We start from the raw sequence: 22,330 nt of genomic DNA, 5'->3' as shown, positions 1-22,330 counted from the left end.
TCTTTCATTCAATTAATACTTATTGGGGTGCTAAAAGGCAGGATCTGCTTTCAGAAAGCTTTCCTTTGAGTTGGGAAGACAGGCATGTTATTAATTCCTAGGGTTAAGTTTACTAGATTCAGTTGTAAGCAAAATGCAATAAATCCTACTAGGGGGAACAGGGGAGGATGTCCCCACAAAGGGTGAAGAAAAGATTGAGTGGTGTAGGGAAAATGTCTCTTTACAGCATTGTTGAGGTGTAATTGAAGTAGAATAACCTGCACACGTTTAAAGTATACAATTAGAACATTTTGACGCTTGTGAAACCATCACTACAATCAAGAGAAGGAACAAATCCATCCCCTGCCAAGTTTCCTCCTCTTCTTTGTAATTTCTTTCTCCTAGCCTACCCTATTCCCCACTCCAGGCAACCACTGATCTGCTGTCACTGTAAATTAGTTTGCATTTTCTATAATTTTATGTATAAATGGTACCATATATTAGATATGCCTTTTTTTGTTTGACTGCTTTCACTCAGCATAATTATTTTTCACCCGCATCAAGTCTGTTCCTTTTTCACTGCTGAGTAGTGTTCTGTGGAATCAGTATACCATCATTTGTTTATGCATTCACCTGTTTATAGATATTCATGTTGTTTTCAGCTGTTGGTTTTTACAATAGCTTCTATGAGTATTCATGTCTAAGTCTTTATTTGGACACATGCTGTTAAGCAAATACCTAGGAGTGAAAAGCCCTGCCCATCTGGTAGCTATGATGTTTAACTTTTAAGAAACTGGTGGCCTGTGTTCCAAATATGGTTGTCCCCTTTGCATTGCCTTCAAGAAATATGCAAGTTCCAGTTGTTCTATATGGGAGAGTTTTCCTTGATAAGGAAACAACAGGGGGTTAAAAGTATGTGTAATATTCAAGAAACATCAAATATCCTAATGGCAGAAGCAATTCAGAAAGTTGAGTGATAAGGTGACTAGGCAGAAATCTTATTTTTTATCAGTTCCTGGGGAGGCTTTGGCAATTGGAATGTAGATTCCAGCCAATTGAAACTCATGAAGGCTCCTGAGGAGGGGACCTCATGGTCTGGCCTCTGTCTCTGCCTATTCCTTGCAGGTTCCCATCTTGTTGCGTCAGGCAACACCACACTGACAAAAAAACGGGAGTCATGGAGCAGGCTACACAAGACAGGATGCTGCTGAAGTGTAAGATCCTGGCCTTTTTATTGACATACACAGTATCGGTTATAAGGGGACCGAGCAAAGGGAGATTAAGGGGAAGGAGATTAAAGAAAGGGGAAGGGTGTAGAAGATTAGGGATTGTGAGCCTGCCCTCCAGGCACTTCTTATCTACTTGATGACTTGGTATTGTCATTGAGATCACACCCTAATTCCCAGCCAAGGTTTTAATCTTATCAACAAGGCGGTCCACTGATCAGCTTCTGGGGTCCCTTGTCATACATTGATCCTCGCCCCCCCCCCCCCAGCGTTCCCTGGTCATACCTCGTGATGTGTAAGTCGGGAGTACATGTTATATGCATTGGTCCTCAGCCCCCTGGGCATTCCCGGTCATACCTCGTGATGCATAGCCTTCCCAGCGTGATCCAGCTTTGTCCTCTTGTTTGATTTGAAGGGCATCTTGAAGATATTGGGCTCCTGTACCTAACTGACCAGGCCATTTGACCTTGCTTAGGATTTAGAAGTATAGGTGACAAAAAATGGTGGTCAAATAGGCTGTTTAGGAGTAGCAGACCCACACCATCTTTATACTATTCTCTCCCTCATGTTGCTCCCTCCCTTACTATTCTCTCTCCATACTGTTCTTATCCATCTACTGTCTGGGAACCATCCACAGATGACCAAGACTCAAGTGAACTGCTACCTTGTCTTCAAGTTCATCCCTCAAGCCTGGGTTTCTTTAACTGTTCCTTTGTGCTTAAAACCCATGGCCTTGACTCCCACTCATTTGCAGGTGAGTCCTCTAATGGTCTGACAGCAGACAGTTGGGTTCACTCATACACCATCACCCACAAGACCAAGCCCTTTTCAAAGATATATCATTAGATACTTCTCTTTTTTTTTTTTTTTAAATTAAGGTTACCTTTGTTTCCAACACTGTAAGTTTCAAAAGTACAGCTTCACACCTGTAAAAATGTGTATACCACATCACACTCACCACCCAAAGATCTCATTACCATCCAACACCATCCAATCAAACCCTTCTACCCATTCCTCCCACCCCCACCCTCTTTCCCTCTGGTAACCACCACTTTGTTATTAGAATTTGAGAATCTGTTTTTGTTTTGTTTATTCATTTGCTTTGTTTCTTTACATTGAATTTAGGAATAAAATCATATGAGGGCCTCCCCGGTGGCACAGCGGGTTGAGCGCCGCGCTATGAAGCTGTCCACAGACTCTGCAGTGTGGGTTTGATTCCCGGCCGGCCAGGGAGAAACCCACATGGCACAGCAGTACTCTCTTGTTTCTGCCCACTGCTCCGTCTGCCTGTTCTGCTCCCCACTCTGTCTCTGGTGAATTCTCTCACCCTCCCGTGCCTCTGACTGTATGCCAGTTCTTGTATAAATAAATAAATCTTAAAAAAAAATCATATGATACTTGTCTTTCTCTTTCTGACTTATTTTGCTTAGTATAATCCCCATAAGGTCAGTCCATCCATGTTTTTGTAAGTGGCAAGAGTTCATCTCTTTTAATAGCTGCATAGTATTCCATTGTATGTTTTATATATACACCACATCCTCTATCACTTCACTTGTTGATGGGCACTTAGGTTGTTTCTGTATGTTGGCTCTTGTGACCAGTGCTGCCATGAACATAGGGGTACAATATCTTTTTTAAAATTAGCATTTTCACATTCTTAGAAGTGGAATTACAGGATCATATGATAGTTTTATTTTTAATTTTTTGAAGAATCATCACACTGTTTTCCCTAGTGCCTAAAAAATTTATATTCCTACCAACAATGTATGAGGGTTCCTTTCTTCCCCCACACTCTTGCTAACACTTGTTTCTTGTCTTTTGGATAAGGTCATTCTCACAGGTGTGAGATGTTAGACCTCATTGTGGTTCTGAGTCTCTGTAATAACTGTTGTGATGATGAGCATTTTTTTCATGTGCCTGTTGGCCATCTGTATGTTTTCTTTGAAGAAGTGTCTATTCAGATCTATTGCCTGTTTTTTTAATCTGTTTGTGTTGTTGTAAATTGCATGAGTTCTTTATATATTTTATATGTATCAATCCCTTGTCAGATGTATGAATGGTGAGTATCTTCCACCAATCAGTTGGTTGCCTTTTCGTTAGTTGTGGTGGTTTCTTTGGTTATACAGAAGGTTTTTAGTTGTACTCTCATTAGTATATTTTGCTTTTGTTTCCCTTGCCGTTGGAGATGAATCCACAGAGACATCTCTAAGACCTAAGTAGATGAGCTTATCCCTTGTTTTCTTTTGTATATTTTATGATTTCAGGTCCTACATTCAAGTCTTTAATACTTTTGGCCTTATTTTTTATGCAAAGTCCAAACTAAAATAACATTTTAAATCAATGGAGGTATAAATCTCATTGCTTATTTTGCCAAAACCAAAATGAGAATATGTGGACAGATAACCAACGATGAAAAAAGAGTACTTTGCCTCTCTCCCAGTTTCAGTTGGCTTAACCATCATGTCCCCAATCCTTTGCTCTTTTATTCTCACCAGGTCTCCCTCTCTCAAGTGTGGAAAATTATGTAATTAGTGAAAGAGCAACAATTTTGCTGCATAGATGGTTATGTGTTTATGGAAGTTTAATGGCTCAGAATGTCTAAGGAAACCATTTCATGAGCCTAGAGAAAGGAAGCAGAGCTGGATTCCAACCAGCTCTGCAAAACAAGGGATTGCTGAGAAGTACCCCATTAAGAAGGCCATTTTGAGGCACTGCTTGCATGCCAGGTACCCAGTCCTGTGGGGTAGGGCCCTCAACATCCATCTTTCTCTTCTTTTGTTGACATAGAACAAAATAATCAGTAACAATGCAGAGTTCCCAGGAAATGGTATCTAAGCACGTGACTTTAGACACTCTAATTTATGCCCTTTACTAGGCTGACATCTTTTCATCTCGTTTCCAAATTTTCCGTAAGACTTTCAAATCATAGAGAACATTGAAATTAATTGTTATTCTCTAAAAACCTATTAGGATATCCCAGGGTTTAGACTATGCAATTTGCCTTCAATTGTTTTATCAAATGAGCAGGAATACGAGGACAATGTGTGTTTTATTTTGCCACCAAGGTTGACTTGCTTGAAAGTATTTCACTTCCTCCATGCTCACCTAGAGTAGCAGATGCTCCCAAATTCTAGCCTTAATTAAGAACACTTCCTTTCCAGAGAACACTATCTTTTCCTGTCATGTGCCTAGTGCCCAAGGGAAGTGCTAAAACACTTGGGTCAGTGGTTTCATTTCCTTAGTTTTTAAATTACCCTGGAAAGTTCTGTCTCTGATATTGAATCAGTATCAGAAGCATATGAGAGACCACTGCTACCATTTGCATTTCCCAATGTTTTCTATTGTTGGCAAGTATATAAGGCCATGGTTGAATTTCCGCTCCGGCCTTCCCTGGACACCTTCACCTGGGCCATTGTATGACCTTCTCTTTTTGCTTATCGGTGGTATCTATGATCAGAGTGACAGAAGGATGGGAAGGGAGCAAGGCAAGTTGAAACACTTGCCTTCTTCAGAATAAACAGGGAACGGAGCTTGTAAATTTAGCTGGGGGCAGGCAACAAGATTCTAGAAGATCAGTAGAGACACTTCTTCACCATCCTGAAGCTACATAGAGCATTCAATATAGGACCCCATCTGTTTTGTTAAATTGACAATTTCCTTTAGCAGGAAATAAAGGTTCATACTGAGTTTCAGACTAGCTACAGAGTAAGAAATAGCTTCACTTTTAAAAGACTTTGCTTTTTAAGGCATTCAGCATGTAACCTAATTTTATTTGATGGAGTTTGTTTTGCCTCCTCCATTTGCTGCCTAGAAATGTGTGTTTCATTATCTCCTGCAGAGCTGGGGAGGGGGTGGGGCTGGTGAGATGGAGACACAGCTTTCTCTGGGCTCCCAAAGCATTTAAAATAGAACATTAAATAATATTAAATAAAATTAACATGAATAACAAGTGCAGTCATCCCAGTGGATAGTCTGTCTCTAACATTTCACACCACACAACTGTAACGCCTAAGGAATCTGACTCAACCCTTCTAGTTTTCATTTTACAAAACATCAAACACATGCAAGCAAAGGATTAACACATTAGCACAAACATGGTTTGATTTTATTCCAGGGATATATGGTTTTCATTTGAGAGACGCTTGTATGAGGCTCCTTTTTGGGGTGCAACAATTACTACTTTAAGTTTTTTTTAAAATTCAAAACTTCCAAAGTGTTCTAATATGAAGAAAGTTCTTTAGCTTAAATATATGTAGATATGTATGTAAACATATGCACATGCATGTGTAAACATATGTGTGTGTATGTATTTTATACATATCCCATACAAAATTGCAATGGATGGCCCAGAATAAAAAGCAGTACTTTTGAATTACCTTTTTGAATATTGAGATGAGGGGGGAAACACACAAACGACTCCTGCTATAGAAATGTCAGCTTTTTAATTTAGAATGAGCAATAGAGCAATCATCAGAGAGAAAAAAGGCCGGTCGCCAGTCCCTCCAGAGCGCGGCCATCTTCACGCCCTCAGTGGATCGGGGAGTGCAAGTGAACTTACTTGATGTCACACAATAGGGCCACTCCTCTCAGGATCCAGTGATCCGGGGACAAGACCGTGCGCAAATACACCACGGTGATGAACGTCAAGTCAGTTCGCCTCGGTTTCTTGTAAATAGGGCACATGTACAGTTTGGGGTCCTTGGGCGCGGTGGAATTAATGGCGAAGATGTGCAGCACAGGCAGCTGCGTGAAGAGCACCTTGGGGGTGGCCTCTGTGAGCTTCCCGTTCCGTCTGTCCCAGGTGGCTCCGTCCATGTACAGCCCATAAATGTATACGCCTTCCTGGAAGAGACAACCATAAGATCAAAGGATTTCCAAAACAATAGGTGCTATGAGCTGGGCGTCCATTTCTGTAATAAAAGCCATCCGTGAGGAAAGAAAGCATTCACCAGTCTTAAAACGCTACCAAAAGAAGACACCACTGGGCACATTGCATTAGTGAACTCCTGAGCCCAATTTCTCCCCCGGCGGCACAGCTTGAGGCTGTGAGTGCTATAGAAATGTTCCCGTTATTGGGTATTTGAGAGTGGGGGGCGGCCTTCCTCGGACAACGAGCTTAGTCAGTAGCGCCAAATCACCTCTGCAGGCTGCCGGAAATCTCTAGGGGTCTGGTCTGAGTCGTGGAAGGGCGGGAGAACGGATAGGGATTTGGACCTGCGCGCCACGTGGGATCTCAGGCTGCACGGGCCAGGCCAACCCGTGGCTCTCACTTCATCTCAGTCACAGGATAAAATGAGATTTCTGTAGCTAAGCCCTGCGAGCAGGAGTCAGGGCGCCCCTAGTGTCCAGGTGTGGTAGAGCGCGCATGGGCTTGGTGGGCAGGGAGAAGAGTTGGTTCAGCATCCGACCATCATCCTGTGTCTCTCCTGCAACAGTACCTGCCCTTGAGGTCCTCGCCATTAAATCAAGAGAGGAGATACATACATGGGGGAAGAAAAGCAAAAAGCACGAATTGAATACCAGCAAACACTGGATAGAGGAGCTCCCCAGTTAGCAGCACTGAGGGTAAGTGCAGTGATTGGAGGCGTAAGGTTACTATTGGGCCAGATTGCGCAGGGGATTTTGTGAAGATGTTGTTGAATTGGGTCTTAAAGGGTGGGTTGCATTTGTAAAGACAGGGGAGAGAGGGTGGTCTCCCAGGCAGGAGCGATAGTACAAGAAAGGCAGGATAAGTGGAAAAGCTCAAACACTTAATGTGGCAGAAAATTCAGTGGTATTAAAATAAGTTAGGGCTTGACCATGGAAGAGACTAGGTGCCAAGCTAAAGCATTTGAACTTTATCTTTTAGGCAATGGGGAGCCATAGAACATGCATTCGGTAAGAAAAGAAAGGCTAAGAGGAGTCACAGGGGAGACTCAAAAGATCGCCTAAGTTCATAAGACGTATTTATGTTGAAGATGGTGAGCATTTTTCCATTTCTAGTGAAGGTTAGGAATGGGGAAGTAAATGTAGATTATAATAAAAGAGACTGAGACTAGTTGCAAGGTGTTTTCCCGAATTCCCTTGTGGGGGCTAACAGTATAAGGGTCACATATTTTAACCAAAACCTGAAGAACATGTTTAACAGTAAAACCACAGGCAAGTCCAGAAAATCAGGACATAAGATTATTATCATTAAGTCAGTGGGGTGACAATTACTCCATGAATAATACAACCATTTAGGTAGCATCTGAGAGTAAAATTATATGCCTTCTAGACATCATTCAAAGTTGCAGTTAGAAGTGTCATGGATTAAATAACGGCTGCCAAAAATTCATGTCTGCCCAAAACCTCAGAAAGTGACTACTTGGAAATGCGTTCTTTGCAGATGTAATTAGTTAAGGTCACCAAGTCCAGTGTGACAAGGATGCTTATAAGAAGAGAAGGGATCCACAGAGACCCACACAGGGACAAGGCCTGGGGACAATGGGCAGACAGGAGTGATACAGCCACAAGCCTGGGTTGCTGGTAACCACCAGAAGCTATGACAGAGGCGTGAGATTCTGCCTCAGAGTCTTCAAAAGGCACCAACCCTGCCAATACCTTGGTTTCAGACTTCTGGCATCCTGAACTCTGAGATACCTTGTTGCAGTTCTAAGCCACCAGGTCTATGATACTCCATTAGAATAGCCGTAGGAAACTCATACCATCCTGGTTAGCCTCAGGAATCGGGGCTAACATACCTGAAAACATGAATGTGACCTTGGAATTGCATCATGGGAAGAAGCTGGAAGAATTTCAAAGTTCAGAATAGAAAATTCTTAGGTTGGGCCTCTCCTGGTGGAGCAGCGGTTGAGCGCTGGGCTGTGAAGCTGCCTGCAGCCTCTCCAGCACTGGTTCGATCCCCGGCCACTGGCGAGGGTCCCACATAGCGCGCAGACCTCTCCTGCCCCCCGCTGCTCCCCTCAGCAGTGTACTTCAGTCCTTCTGCCTGTTCTGTTCCCTGCTCTGGCTCTGGTGAATTCTCTCACCCTCCCGCGCTTCTGACTGTACCCGGTGCTTGTATAAATACATAAATAAATCTTTAAAAAAAAAAAAAGAAAATTCTTAGGTTGCCTTGAATCTAGAGATTGTTGAAGAAAATAGAGATTTAAGGTGCTTCTGGAAACAGGGTTATTGAAAATGCTATTGAAAAACAGGGGCACAGTGATCCTTGTCAGAAAGTGGCAGTAGGAGCCAGAACTTGAAAAATCTCTGGTCCAGCCTATTTACTTGACAGTTGAGATAAAAGACAGAGAGAGAAAGAGGGACTAAGATTTATGAGTGTGGGGTCCAGCACCAAGCCAAAATGATCCCATTTACTTTTCACAATCATGAGGTTGAAATAGCATCCTCATTTTACAGATGCAGAAGTTGAGGCTCAACAAAATTAAGGAACTTGCCCGAGTTCACAGAGCAGGTACGTGACCAAGCCTCGGTCCCAGAGGTGTCTGCTTATTTTAGAGCCTCTGCCCTTCCCCCGGCCAGCCCCCCTTCCACCCAGCAACACACAGCTCTAAGGGGACAATGCTGGAACTGGCCCCAGAGCTCAGGACCACTACTCCTGTTAGTCTCCACTACCCTCAATACTTGTCAGTTCTGTGGGTAGCTCACAGCAGCAGCTGGAAACATGTGGAAAATCTTTTTTAGCAAATACAAGTGCAACTTGTAATTCTAAAGAAATGCAATTTGGGGAGTCCGCAAGGGAACTTGATCGATCCCTGATCTGGCAAGTGGAGGAGGTTTTGGCATTGAGGTCTCCTGGTTACATGGGAAGAGACCTTGGCTGCAGAGCCAGTGGGCTTCACTAAGGCACTCATGGTTCAGTGTTAGGAAGACCTTGATCTTTCTGCCCCAGTAGTGTCCGGTGGTGCCTACCATAGGGGGGGACGTGATCTCTTCCTTGGTCTGCCGCAGAACTTCATTGTGGATGGTCACGGAGTCCAGGGCCCAGCCTTTATGGGCGCGGGTCACTTCCTGTCTCATGGCTGTGAGGAAGCCTTTACAAAAAAAAAAACACAAAAAACCCAGAAATGATTTTGATGCCTTGTGCAGACCAATCTGGAAAGAAGAAAGGAGCAGTGTTAAGTGTTAGTGGCCTGTCTCCAAACAAGTGCCCATCTGAGAGGAGTGAGCTCAAACCTCGAGGGGACATTTCTTTCAGTGCTTTGTTTCTATGGAGACCTACGGTGAGCTAAATATTTCTCACCAGCTGATAGCAGGAAAGCAGCCACCCTTTCTGCCTCATACAGGGCCTTGGTTTGAAATTCCCCTGGGATTTCAACCGCTCAAGTCCCATAAGGGTTGTAAATCAGACTAGCTCATAGTCGCTATTTGAAAATACAACATCTAGGAATAAGACAGAGATGGTAAAATATTCTGAGAACAGCATTCCAATTAAAACTCAAATCAAACCATTATCAAGCTTCTATTTGCTATAATGGAACAATTGCATTTCGTCTACGGAAATAAAGCATAATGCCAATATAGAAAACCCAACTTCCAATTTGATCAAACAAAGCATTCACAGCGGAAAGGAAAGCTACATGTTTTAATGTCCAGGATACAGTTATTTGAAGACAAACTTAATATTTGCAAACAGTGTCATTCAATTCAATAAGAGAAAGTCTTGGAGAGTAGCATTGGATGTTAGAAATTGTACCCTAAACTTCAAAGGGACCTCAAAACCTACAAATCATATTTAGGATTCTGCATTAATGTTGAAAAAATCATGGGCTCTCTGTGGAATACAATTCTGGGATCTGTATGTCCCTGCTACTCCTAGATTAGTGAGCTGTAACCGCTGTTATGCACAAACCAATAGGTAAATGGTAATATTTTATCAGGCTTGAATGGGAGTGGAGGGAACAGGGGATTTGCAAGGCATAATCACAAGCTCTGAGTTAATATTCCTTGGAGTTGGAGAGACGAGCAGGTCCCTAGCCTGGCTAAATGAGACAGTCTAGTTCTTTCCAAGTCTCTCCAGGCTTATTAAACTAGACACATGTGGAGGCACTCAAACGTTCATTCATTCATTCATTAAATCAGTGTACCAGGTACTGGGGGTGGGTGGGGGGAATGACACAGATAAAGAGGCCAAGGAGCTCAGTCTAGCAGGAATGGAAGGAGGCAGAACACATGCAGCACTATGCCATGTGAGCCATCTGGGAAGACAGGTCAAGGAAGGCTGAATTGAAATAAAGTTGAAGGTGACTCTTGGAAAATATGGGGGAGTTTTTCAGATGGAGCAATTCCAGTTAGAGGAACAGCAAATGCAAAGGCAGGGAGGTCTAGGCTAACATAGAGGCAATGATGCTTGTAAGGTTAGAACAATGGTGGAGGAGCATCAGAGTTTGTACTTGATTTTTGTGGATGATGGGAAGCCATTGAATATTTAAATTAGGCAAGCAATAAGGTTTACTCAGAGCCCTCACTAAAACAGGATTTGGGATGCCCAACAGCTCTCTCTTGCATTAATCCGAAAGAAAAGTTGGTCAGTCAACTGATTCTGATAAAGCTATAGCTTCATGAAACTGAGGGCCTACTAGAAAATGATGATTTTTATGACACAAAATGTTAACTATTTGGGGCAGGAAATGTGGTGGGCCATTGCTGGCCCATGCCTATCCACACTTGAGGGGATTTGATCAGCATGTGATTGTGTTGACTTCCCTTTAAATACTGGGGGTCCCATACTTCCATTTTCTGTGTTTGCCAGTCAGTGGTCTATAGGACCACAATAATAAAATTCAATTCACCCTTCCACCCCACTCCATGAAAATGTCATTTTCATCATTCAACATTAAGTGTGTATCCATATGGTTTATTAGACACTATGTATCCAAGTAGAGTACTTGAAATTAAATTGACCCTATTTTATGATATTTTAAAATTCATCACTGATCTATGAATCTGTAAGGTCATAATGCATAAGACACGAATCTGATCTTAACCATCCATCTGCACAACTTGAGTAGCTGATTTTTCCTATAACATGTTGAATTCCAACTAAATTGCGAATTTGACCTCACTCCACATGGCTATATTTAGAACAACACCCTCGGTGCCAGAGGACTAATTGGGAGCCCCTCTTCTGTAGTACATCTGTTTCAAAGACTCCAGCCATTTTCATAAACCTCTGAAAAAGAAATTTTTCAATTTATTGAAATTAAAAATTTTAGTGCAATTAAAAAGGGACCACATCCTCTCTTCTCTCTGCTGGGGACTATGCACGCTGCTATCTAGCTGACTTCGACAATAAGTCTAGTGTTTAGAAAACACTCTGAGTAAGACAATGGACAGGATCTAAAAAGCATCTGCTCTCGAGCTACTGAGAGAGGAAAATGTTAAATAAATGTATCTGAGGCTTGAGAGTGAAGGCCAGGGAACTGTTCCATGAACCACTCCCATTCAGAGAGCATGGACCATAGTTCTATTTTTCCAAGTCTCAATAGTTTTGTATTGGCTCCCTAAAAAGAACATGATTTTGTAGAATTCAAACCATAGTGAATCCATTAAATTGTTCATATTGAATTTTAAAAATGAACAGCCATTTTTCTCCTAGGCTGATATCAAGTCTGATGGAATCAATATCTGTGTTTTCTGACGTCTGTATCATTTTAAAAGACTATTGATGTGTTTTTCTTTATAAAATCTTGAAAAGCGGTTCTTTTCTCTTGGCACCAAATTAGTTTTACTAATTCTTAAACCAAATTTCAATCAAGAAGGTAGAAAATGATTCATATGTTCACATTTGACTCTGAAGTGAAAAACAGAAGGTTAGGGAAAGTCTTAAACAAAAATAACCTATTCTTCATGAGATTTAACCGCCCACATGAAAATGGGTGATTTGACTATTCAAACATCTGAGTTACATGTAGTCTAAATAAGATGCTTAAAAATGTTTTCCCTTCAAGCTTATACAGCAAAATGAATTCTTAAAACGCTTGTCAAGGTCGTTCTTTAAAAAAAAATTCACTTTTAAGCTAGTATTGTACTTTGGAAACTCAGGTCCAAAGTAACACTTGTTATGTCTTAATTCTTATAATAGCATCAATCCAACATTTTAGCAAAATAATAACTGTGGTTGGACTTTGCAGCCAGTTGACTTGAAGAAAGCTTTATCATTTCAAACAAAGTCTGGAAAGAGAAAGAAATGAGGATGGTTGTCCCTCTCCATTTTATAAGGAGGTGGTTGGTATTATAAGCAATGTTGTGTTTTGTTTTGCTTTTTTAATAAATGAACGAGTACTTATGTAATGGGCCTTAGGTTGTGCCATATTTCCTGTTTTATCAGTTACTAAGCCTTCCAACATCATTTTAGAGGATGAGGAGAAATGATGTGACTGTCACAAGTTTATGACAGGCAGTTTTTCCCCCAAATGAGAAACAAATGGAGTTCACTGGTAAGTTAAATAAAAGGTCGGAAATCATTAAACCAAGATGGGTCGATCCACAAGTTGAATAAAAATGCACAGGGCATCTCCCCTGAACCTTTGCTAGATGCTATAAGGTGGGGATCTGAAACTTGGCAGAAAATCAGAAACATCTGGAAAGACTCTCAAACTCCCATTGCCAGCTCCTTGCCCAGATCACTGAAACCAGACTCTCTAGAGGTAGAACCCAGGCATCCATCGTGTTTCAAGGCAGTGCTTGAAATCACCTGAGAATCACCTGAGGAAGGAGCCCTTATTAAAACACAGGCTTTGATGCAACAGGCAGGTCAAGGGTGGGGCCTGAGATTCTGCATTTCTATCACACTCCCGGGTAATGCAGATGCTGCTGGTTGGTAGAGGGCAGACTGAATTGCAAAGGTCTAAGGCCAAGGTTCTTTACACATTAGAATGACCATGGGAATGTTTAAGAAAACACTGTACAGACCTAGAGGCCTCATCCCCAGAGTCTGATGTCCTTGATCTAGGGCCTCAGGCAATAATGTTTTCAAAGTCCTGAGGTGACTCTCTACACCAGCATAGCTAAGGACCACCACTTTATAAAAAGATCTTCATGACAGGCCATTGACAGGTCACTGACCCACATTTGTTTTAAGAACAAATCTGACAAGTGGGAAGAGAAATGCCTCCTGATACAAGCATACTATCAGGAAGGCTGTCAGTAGTACAAACTTACCAGAGTGCCCCGAGACATGCATGTTCTCTGAAATGTCATGAATCCAGGACACGGTTGGCCCTGGGAAAACCCAAATATAAGTGGGAGAGCTGGACCTCATTCTCTTGGCTGGGTTGTGTTCAGCTAAACCCACCTGTCTCGTGTTCCAAAACGTGATTCCCTGCATTGCTCCAGCTTATCCATATTCTATTTGATACCTTGTTCGACTTCCTCTTGACCCAATCTCCACCTATCCCCTACTCTCCCCAAACCTTCCCACTGTTCCCCTGGAGTGGTTCAGTGATTAACAAACTCTCATATTTTCCCCCTCTTCACAGAACATTCTCTCCATCGTCTTGCCCTTACTGAAGCCTCAACTCTGAAGACATTGGCTTTCCCAATTGTTCCTTCACCTCTGCTTTCTTGATGACCACGCCCTGTAGCCATATACAGCCCCCTTTGATGTCCCTGCCAAATACCCATTTGCTCTCTTTCACTGAATAGCTTGCCATCATCTGGGTCCCTTTCAGCATGGTGATCTCTCAGTTCCTTGACCTCACCATTTTTGATAAGCTTCTTCTCAACTCTACTCTCTCTTCACTTTCTTCCCTATTTATCTAGATCCATCCATTTCACCACTTTCTCAGCAAAACCCAGTTCTGGATAAACACAAATGTTCCACTTCTTATAATTATACCAGTTGCTGAATAAAACTGAGACCACCAGAGAGTTAACCACCACCTCCCTCCACAAGATTCTCAAAGCTGGCAATCGTTATCTGTGCCCTCATGAGTCCTCTTTCTCATACGTCTTCCACATTCCTTAAAGCTGTCCTTTCACATCTTACTCTTGAGATCATTTCAGCTCCTTCTTCAAAAAGAAAATAGGAAGCCCCATATGAAAATTCCCTTGACTTCTTGCCACCATAAAATCACTTTCATCTTATATTCATTCCGACCTTATTGCTCTTGTTTAATGGATGAGGTGTCCCTCTACTGGGGTGGCTCTGGAGTTGGAATGGATACCTCTACTTGGAGCCATCACCCCCGCCCCCAACTCTTATTCCCTCTCTGGTATCTATAGTCTCTCTCTCCGCCCCCCTCTCTTACACACACACACATCTGGCTCTTATTCTTTCTCCTTTATCATGTGTTGAATATACTTAAGCCCGTTCTATCCTTTTTAAAGAAAAAGCAAGGCCATTCTTTCTTCTTACCCATACTCCTTCAATGTGATTTATCCTCCAAAGTCAAATTTCTCAAGGGCTTTATCCATACTGTTCATAGTCACACTCTGTTTTCCATTTCTTGGTCTTTCATTCACTTGGCCGACTCTTCCACCCTCCTGCCCACTCCACTGAAACTTTTCTTGCCAACAATCTCCTTGTTGATAAAGTCACCTGACCATTTTTGGCCCTATCTTCTTTCACCTCTCAGAGCATTTTTCAATTCCTTCCTACTCTCCCCTTCTGTCCCATGATACTATGCTCTCTGGTTCCTGTCTTCCAAACTATTTGGACATGAAGGAACCATTCACGAGAGTTTGGATGATTTGGAGTTTGGTGATGCACAAGCAAATGGAGCAGAACCCTGATGAGGCTGGTTTAAGAGGAAGCTGACCAGATGGTAGCATGCGTGAGGTTCACAGGAAGATGGCAGTGAAGAATCACAGCTGGAAGTGAGGAATCAGAATCTTATACTGAGACTTTAGATAAGTCCTTCATAGGTAGAGGTGAGCAGCTATATCTGTGAGAATGTCTGAGGTCATCAATGAAGGGGCTAGAACCAAGGGCAGAACCTGCCTGAGAGCCCACAAAGTAGTGTGAGAAGCAGCTCTCAGACAGGTCGTTGGAGAACCAAGGAAGGTGACAGACTAAAGTCAAGGTATCAAAGAGCTTCCAGAATCAGCATTCAAGTACAGTTAACCTTTGAACAACACAAAGGTGGAGAGCACTGGTCCACCTCCCTTATATGGTCAAAATTTCTACATAATTTTGACTCCCCCAAAACTTTACTAAACTTTACTACTGTTGACTAGAAATCATAATGACAGCATAAATTGTTGATTAACACATGTTTTGTATGTTGTATGTATTATACACTGTTTTCTCACAATAAAGTAAACTAGAGAAAAGAAAATGTCATTAAGAAAATCATAAGGAAGAGGCCTCTCTGATGGACTAGAGGTTAAGTCTCAGCACTATCACCACTATGGCCTGAGTTCAATCCCCAGCCAGGGAGCTAAACCACATAGCACAGCAGACCTCTCCTATCGGCCTGCTGCTCCCCTCAGCAGTTTTGTTTCAGTAGATTTGCCTGTTCTGCTCCCCACCCTGTCTCTGGTGAATCTTCTCACTCCCTGCATTCTTCTACGCAAAAAAAAAAAAAAAAAAAAAAAAAAAAAAAAAGAAAGAAAATCATAAGGAAGAGAAACACTTAGAGTATCATACTGTATTTATTGATGCTGTTAATATTGTCTGTTCATATGAAAATCAAGTGGAACTGTGTGGGTCAAGCGCCAGCTGCACAGTCAAGGAGGATGACCTTGGCAGGAAGGTCAATTTGATGACCCCGGAGAAAGTAGCTTCAATGCAGTGATGAGCTAAGCAAGTTACAAGGGACTAAAGTGTTGGTGAGGAAGTGTAGAGGGCAGGAATGGCCACTGAGCAGGTTTTCTAAGATCCAGCAGACCAGGTAAAGGAGGAGTCAGTGTCCTTAGTGGCTTTTTGCAGGTCTTTTTATTGGGATTTACCCGGTACACAGCAGGCAGGGGTGCTGGGGGCCAGGAGGCTGGCAGGCCTCCCAGCCCCAGCAAGTCTTCATTCTATCTGGGCTCTCCGGCCTTCTCTCAGCTTCTGCTTCTCTTGCTTCTCTCTCGGCTTCTGCTTCTCCTGGCATCCCCATGACGCTGCCCTTAAAGGCACAGTCTTAGCCCAGGAGAATCCCATCTACCTCTGCCCACACCCTATTCCAGGTGCCCGCCATCAGGCATGCATTCAGGACCGCAAGGATCCATCATCTATCTTGATGGCGGGAGGGCAGAAAAGCCTGACATTTTTCCTTACCCTACAGGAAGGTAACCTGGTGCAGAGACCAGAATCGAAAGAATTGCAGTTGCAACCAAAACCAGTGCCTGTAAGCCACTCACACGCAAATGCAGAGAGGACAGATAGTCATTTACTCTGGAGTCAGTTCTAAAGTGTCCACTGTCCTATTGATCTATGATTCTGGATGGCTGTTACTCAGATTGAGGTCCATTCGCCTGGATTCCTGCAGACTTCATGGTAGCTATGATTCAGTGGTGGGACCTGCTGGAATTGCTATGAGATTAGCAGTTTCCTGGTCCCTTCCAGTCCCGAAGTTCTATTAACACTTGGTGCACTTTCCCACCCAACAAACATTAGGCTTTTATAACTATCCTGAAGACAAGCATTTAGAAATTGCCACTGCTAGCTGATGGCACTGCTTTGAAAGCAAGCACACGGGCAAGAGGTGGTAGATGATTTTTACAGTAACAAAAGATAACAGGACAAGAATGATCCATCCACTTGCTTCAGGGAAAAAAAAAAAAACCCTCTCTGAAAATCTTGATTTGTGTCAGTGAATAATAAGTTGTCGCTGGTGTCTGCTATAATAGACTGGCATGGGCTGTCAAGAGACTGAGAGAAAAAAAAAAAAATACCAGGAAAAAGTAGCACAGTGTGGCATCCAAACGACATCAAGCTCCAAATTGAGTTAAACGTGTGGGAAATAATGATCCTGCGTGGCCCAATCTAATATAGAGGCGTGAGACCTGACAGCACCTTCAGCCACTGCCTGCGTGTCATTAGCAGCACCTGTGAGTCATACCCCACCTCAAATGGCAAAGTGTGGTTAGCAATTAGGAGGTACTGATGTCAGGCAATGCCCCTGTGTGCAGCCAGGCTCATCACAACTCACAGTCTTGGTCTGCATGCACACACAACCTCCTCACCCCACTCACCACCCAGAGTCCAAGTCATGAGTACATGATGCTCTAAAAAAGATACAGAGAACAAGAGACCTCTGAAAAGCACAATCTTAGATAATATGTGACTATGTATACCAGGGACTGCTGGGAAAACCCAGAAGAGCACAAAGTTTCTCCAGGACCCGAATAATCTGCTGGGAGGCAAATCCAGACACTGCCTCAAGCTGCACCATTGAACAATGATGACAGGAACCTGGGTCCAGAGAGTGTGTCCATTTTCATCATTCAATCGAACTGCCACACAGTCGAGTTTGTCCATTGCTACAGCAATGATCGTGAAGGTGGCAGAAAGCACTAGGCTAGCTCCACGTGGCTGACTCAGCCTCTTCAAATAAGACAAAGTACTAGCTCACCCTAAGGGGGCACAGCAGTGCTACAAACAGCATGAATCCCATCATGGGCTACCCAGGGGCAAATAAGGTCTGTGATCTGAACTTGCAGCAGCGTGGACCTCAAAGTCACCTCAGCCTGAGGAGCCATCACCACAGATGACGGGAAATGCACATCAGACAGTATCAGAAGCCACAGAAATTAGAAGAATGTAACATAAATGGTCAGATGCTGTCAAACATCCTACCGTCTGGGTGAGTTTGCCCATTTATACTTATTAAGAAATTATGGCTTCTTTGCAAACGGCACCTACTTTATTTAAACATAATATAGGGCTTTTTTGTTATTAAAAACACTTTCCTTAAATGTTTTGAGCCAAAGAAAGAAATTATTTCATCAAATGGCACCAGGAAATACATTCATGTTGAGAAATAAATTGTGAGTGTCAGATAGTGGCCAGGGAGGCTTCATTTGGAAAAGACTTTATCTGCTTGCCCGCTGCTATGAAAGTGTGTGGAGTCGCTGTCATCTTTATGCTTTCCAAATTTGACCAGGGGATACAGAACAGAAACTCAATTTTCTGCCATGTCAAGAGAAAGAGAAGGAAGCAGAGAAGTGTTTAGTGCGCAGGGAGAGTTCACCCCACCCTTCCGTGCTACAAACAGAAAGCAAGTGTAGGTAAGGGTATCTGTATGTGTGTACACAAAGGATAGGATACTCTGGGCCTCCCCCGTGGCGCAGCGGTTGAGCACTGGGCTGCAAAGCTGCCCGCAGCCTCTGCAGCGCCGGTTCAATCCCCGGCTGCCAGGCGAGGGTCCCACATGGCGCGCAGACCTTTTCTGTCACCCGCTACTCCCCTCAGCAGTGTACTTCGTCATTCTGTCTGTTCTGTTCTCCGCTCTGTCTCTGGTGAATTCTCTCACCTTCCCACGCTTCTGACTGTACCCAGTGCTTGCATAAATCAATCAATCAATCAATCTAAAAAAAAAAAAAAAAGGATAGTATACTCGAATGAGCCAGGACTGTCTAAACCATGAAGACTCACAAGAGAAAGAGTATAAGTTTGACTTGAAAACAGAAATGAAAAGAGAAAGGATTAGTATTATTAATAAGTAAAGACAAGTAAGAAGTTAATTTAAATGGGTATCTATATTTGTATATCTTTAAATATTGCTCTTATAACACTGCTTAACAAATAGTAACAATCAAAGATTAGATCATGTTATACTTTGTCATGTTAAGTCACATGTTGAATGAGAAGACATGTCATTAATAGAAATTCTGGGGCCTCCCTGGTGGCACAGGTGGTTGAGCGCAGCACTATGTAGCTGTCTGTAGCCTCTGCAGTGCAAGTTCGATCCTCATCGACCTCGGAGCAACCCACATGGCGAGCAGACCTCTCCTGTCTCACCTGCTGCTCCCCTCAGCAGTGTATTTTGTCAGTCTGCCTGTTCTGTTCCCCACTCTGTCTCTGGTGAATCCTCTCACCCTCCCACGCATCTGGCCTATAACCTGGTTCTTGTATAAATAAAATAAATCTTAAAAAAAAATAGAAATTCTGTGCTATGTCATCCTTAGTCATCCTGTCTATGGAAAATCAAGGATCAACTGACTCCTCTCCTTTGGTTTTTGTGCATCAAAAATACCATCTTACATTTAAAAAAATTGCTGGTCCTTGCCCCTCTCCTGAACGCCAAGTCAGCCAACACATTGCCCACCTGGGTGTCCTGCCAACTCCAGCTGATAATCCTGAGCGCTTTGCCTTTCCTCCCAAGCTGTCCCACTTTCTGTACTCCCTGTCTGTACCTTACCTGCAGCCCCAACCACTGTCACCTCTTGCAAAGATCCCCATGAGGTATTCCATCAAATCCGCCTTCTCCTTTGCCCCTGACTAAGCCCCAGACCCACTGGGTCCTATCAGTCTCATTGCTCTGGACCTCCATATTCCAGGCTGCCTCCACCTTCTCCTCGGAAAGTCACCTCATCTTTGGTGATTCCCATTCCCTTTATTACCCAGTTCAAACTCCACTGGAAGTCTTCACATTCCAGCCTCACTCCCCACTACCCCTACTCCTGCTTCCTGAGTTCTAGCCACACCAGTCTCCTTTTCTTGCTCAGGCCTCTGCCTGGAAAGTCCTTTTCAAGTGTCCCAGTCTCTGCAAACCCTACTCGCTGCTTCCAGTGGGAAGCTCCCTCAAGCCCTGTCTCAGCTGGATTCATTTCTCTTGTCCTCTGTATTAGTGTGGCACTTAGTTCTCACTCCGGCGGAGCACTTATCACATTACGCTCAAGTTGCTGATATGTCTGTCCTAGCAACCAGATTATGGGCTCCTTTAGGGCAAGAATCAGGTCTCGAATCTCTCTCTATTGAAAGCACCTAGAAGAGAGGGCTGGCAAATGGAAGGTGGTTAAACAATTCTAATTAAGTTAGATGTTATTTCTTCAGGCTCCCAGCCAGGAATTACCTGGTGACAACTTACTCATATTGAGGGCTAATGAGGAAGAGACCCATAAGTAGACACGCAAAATCTGAAAACCATAAAAAAAATTCCTTCCCCAATTCGGTGGAAATTCTGGTAGAAAAAAATAAAGAAAAACCAGAAGGGTGGTCCTTTCCAAATCTACAGTCTATTGATATAACAATATACCTGTAACTTGGTGTATGTTCATAAAAAATATCATGGCTACTGGTTTAGATTTAGAAAATTTTAAGCATTGAAAATGCAGGAAGTGAATGAATGTATGTACACAGAAGACAATTAAATGTGTAATTTTAAGGTATATTATTTGTGAAGTGTTATCTATACAAGAAAAGTACACACATGGAGTGTACAGCTCCATAAATTCTCTCCAATGGAATAAAAGTCATGTAGCTAAAATCCAGATGAAGAAACAGAACACCTCAGAACCCCTGCCCCAGAAAGCTCCCCCCGACAACCTGTGAGCTTTTGCAATCATTGACCTCCCCCCACCCCCACCCCCGCCATGGGAACCACTAGCTTGGTTTTTAATTCCAACCTTTTGCTTGTTTTTATGCTTTGTGTAAACGGAATAATGTAACTGACATACATTACCATTATGGTCTACATATATTGCAGTGTTTTCTGTTTGACTGTCTTTATGCAACATTATTTTGAGATTAAACCACATTGCTTTGAAAAGCAATAATATATCCTGAATCTTTAATTGTGAATGCTTCTTAAATTATACTTCAAATGGAGTTATATGGGGCTATACTTCAAAGAATCCAACATTCCTCCATTTTGGCCATGAATTTCTTGAAGAAAAACCATCCATTGTTGTGAGACAAGAAGTAGTTGTGTTTCTAAATCTTATGAACTCTACAACATACAGCTAACAACTCACTCAGTAAATATTTCTAGAATGAAGGAATAAATGAAATTAAATCACAGCACACTCTTTCAGGAAAACAAAAAAACAAATCCTGAAGGGGACAGCCCCCTGAAGTCCACTGAATAAAACTTCTGCCACGTGGTCATTTTTTAAATCAGTCTAATTTTCTGGACCTTAGGAATAATTTTTGCCAATTGGGTGCTTCATTTTTGTCATTATTATAAACATTTAAAAAGTAAGTTTTGAACAATGAAATACCACCTCACTGTGAGAATAGCCCGTATCAAACAAATAAAAAACAACAGAAGGAGGCGCTGGAGAGGGTGTGCAGAAAAAGGAATGCTCTTATACTGTTGGTGGGAATGTAGACTGGTCCAGCCCCTATGGAGATTCTTCAAAAGACTAAATATGGACCTGCCATATGACCCAGCAATTCCACCCCTAGGACTCTATCTAAAGGACACAAAAACACTAATTTGAAAGAGCACTGCACTGCCATGTTTATAGCAGCACTATTTACAACAGCCAAGATATGGAAACAAACTGATTGCCCAAAAACAGATGACTGGATCAGAAGATATGGTATACATACATAGTGGAATACTACTCAGCAATCAAAAAGGATAAACTCATGTTATTCATGGCAACATGGATGGAACTGGAAGGGAAATAAGTAATTATTCCTAAATGAAATAAGCCAGAAGGAGAAAGATAAATACCAGGTGGTTTCACATATATGTGGAATATAGAGAAACCAAACAAAGAATCAAATAAAGACAAACTTTAAAACTGACCCCTGAAAGCAGTCCATAGATCTGAGGCATCTAGAAAGGAAGGGGAATGTGGAGGGGGAGGAAAAAAACAGAGAGGGAACATAATGGACTATGGTGAGGGACAATTGGTGCTTTGGCGGTGGGAGAACCACTGGGACCACACCTGAGAGGAGAAATCCTGTAATTGTGAAAAAATCAACAAGGAGGTAAAATAATGGTACTTCATTAAATATACATATATTTTTAAAAGTAAGATTTGATCAAAAGTTGTTCTTTTTTTTTTTTTTTAACTATTTCACGTGTCTTAACCATGGACTGGTTGTTTGCTGCAGTGGGTGAGGAGAAAGAGGGAAGGCCATGTCCCCACATTATAGAAACAACATAGTAGAAAGAATTTCAGCTTGACTTTGTGAAACAAATACAGAAGGATCATCTGTGCTCTCCTCCCTCTGAAAGCACATGTCCAGCACCCGGCAAGCTGGACCTTCGTCTTGTCTTAAATAGCATACACTTACCACACAATGCTACTGTCCA

At 42.5% G+C, this 22,330-nt stretch overlaps 1 protein-coding gene across 4 annotated transcripts in view; it reads right to left on the bottom strand.

Moving 5' to 3' along the window:
* Nucleotides 1-5,535: 5,535 nt before the first annotated feature.
* The window catches only part of DNAH8 (dynein axonemal heavy chain 8), a 323,660-nt gene continuing 306,865 nt past the window's right edge, over nt 5,536-22,330 (bottom strand). For all 4 annotated transcript variants that reach the window (XM_037519635.2, XM_037519639.2, XM_037519637.2 and 1 more), the window contains 2 exons: nt 9,102-9,223; nt 5,536-6,047 (listed from right to left, as the gene is read on the bottom strand). In XM_037519635.2, coding sequence (XP_037375532.1) covers nt 5,760-6,047; nt 9,102-9,223 — 410 coding nt within the window. In that variant the 3' untranslated portion in view covers nt 5,536-5,759. The remainder of the gene's footprint in view (nt 6,048-9,101; nt 9,224-22,330) is intronic.

This window comes from Talpa occidentalis, unplaced genomic scaffold (assembly GCF_014898055.3).
Source record: "Talpa occidentalis isolate TD23 unplaced genomic scaffold, MPIMG_talOcc4v2.1 talOcc4.2, whole genome shotgun sequence".
In the NCBI taxonomy this organism is placed as follows: domain Eukaryota; kingdom Metazoa; phylum Chordata; class Mammalia; order Eulipotyphla; family Talpidae; genus Talpa; species Talpa occidentalis.
This window is presented reverse-complemented; position numbering and strand designations above follow the sequence as displayed.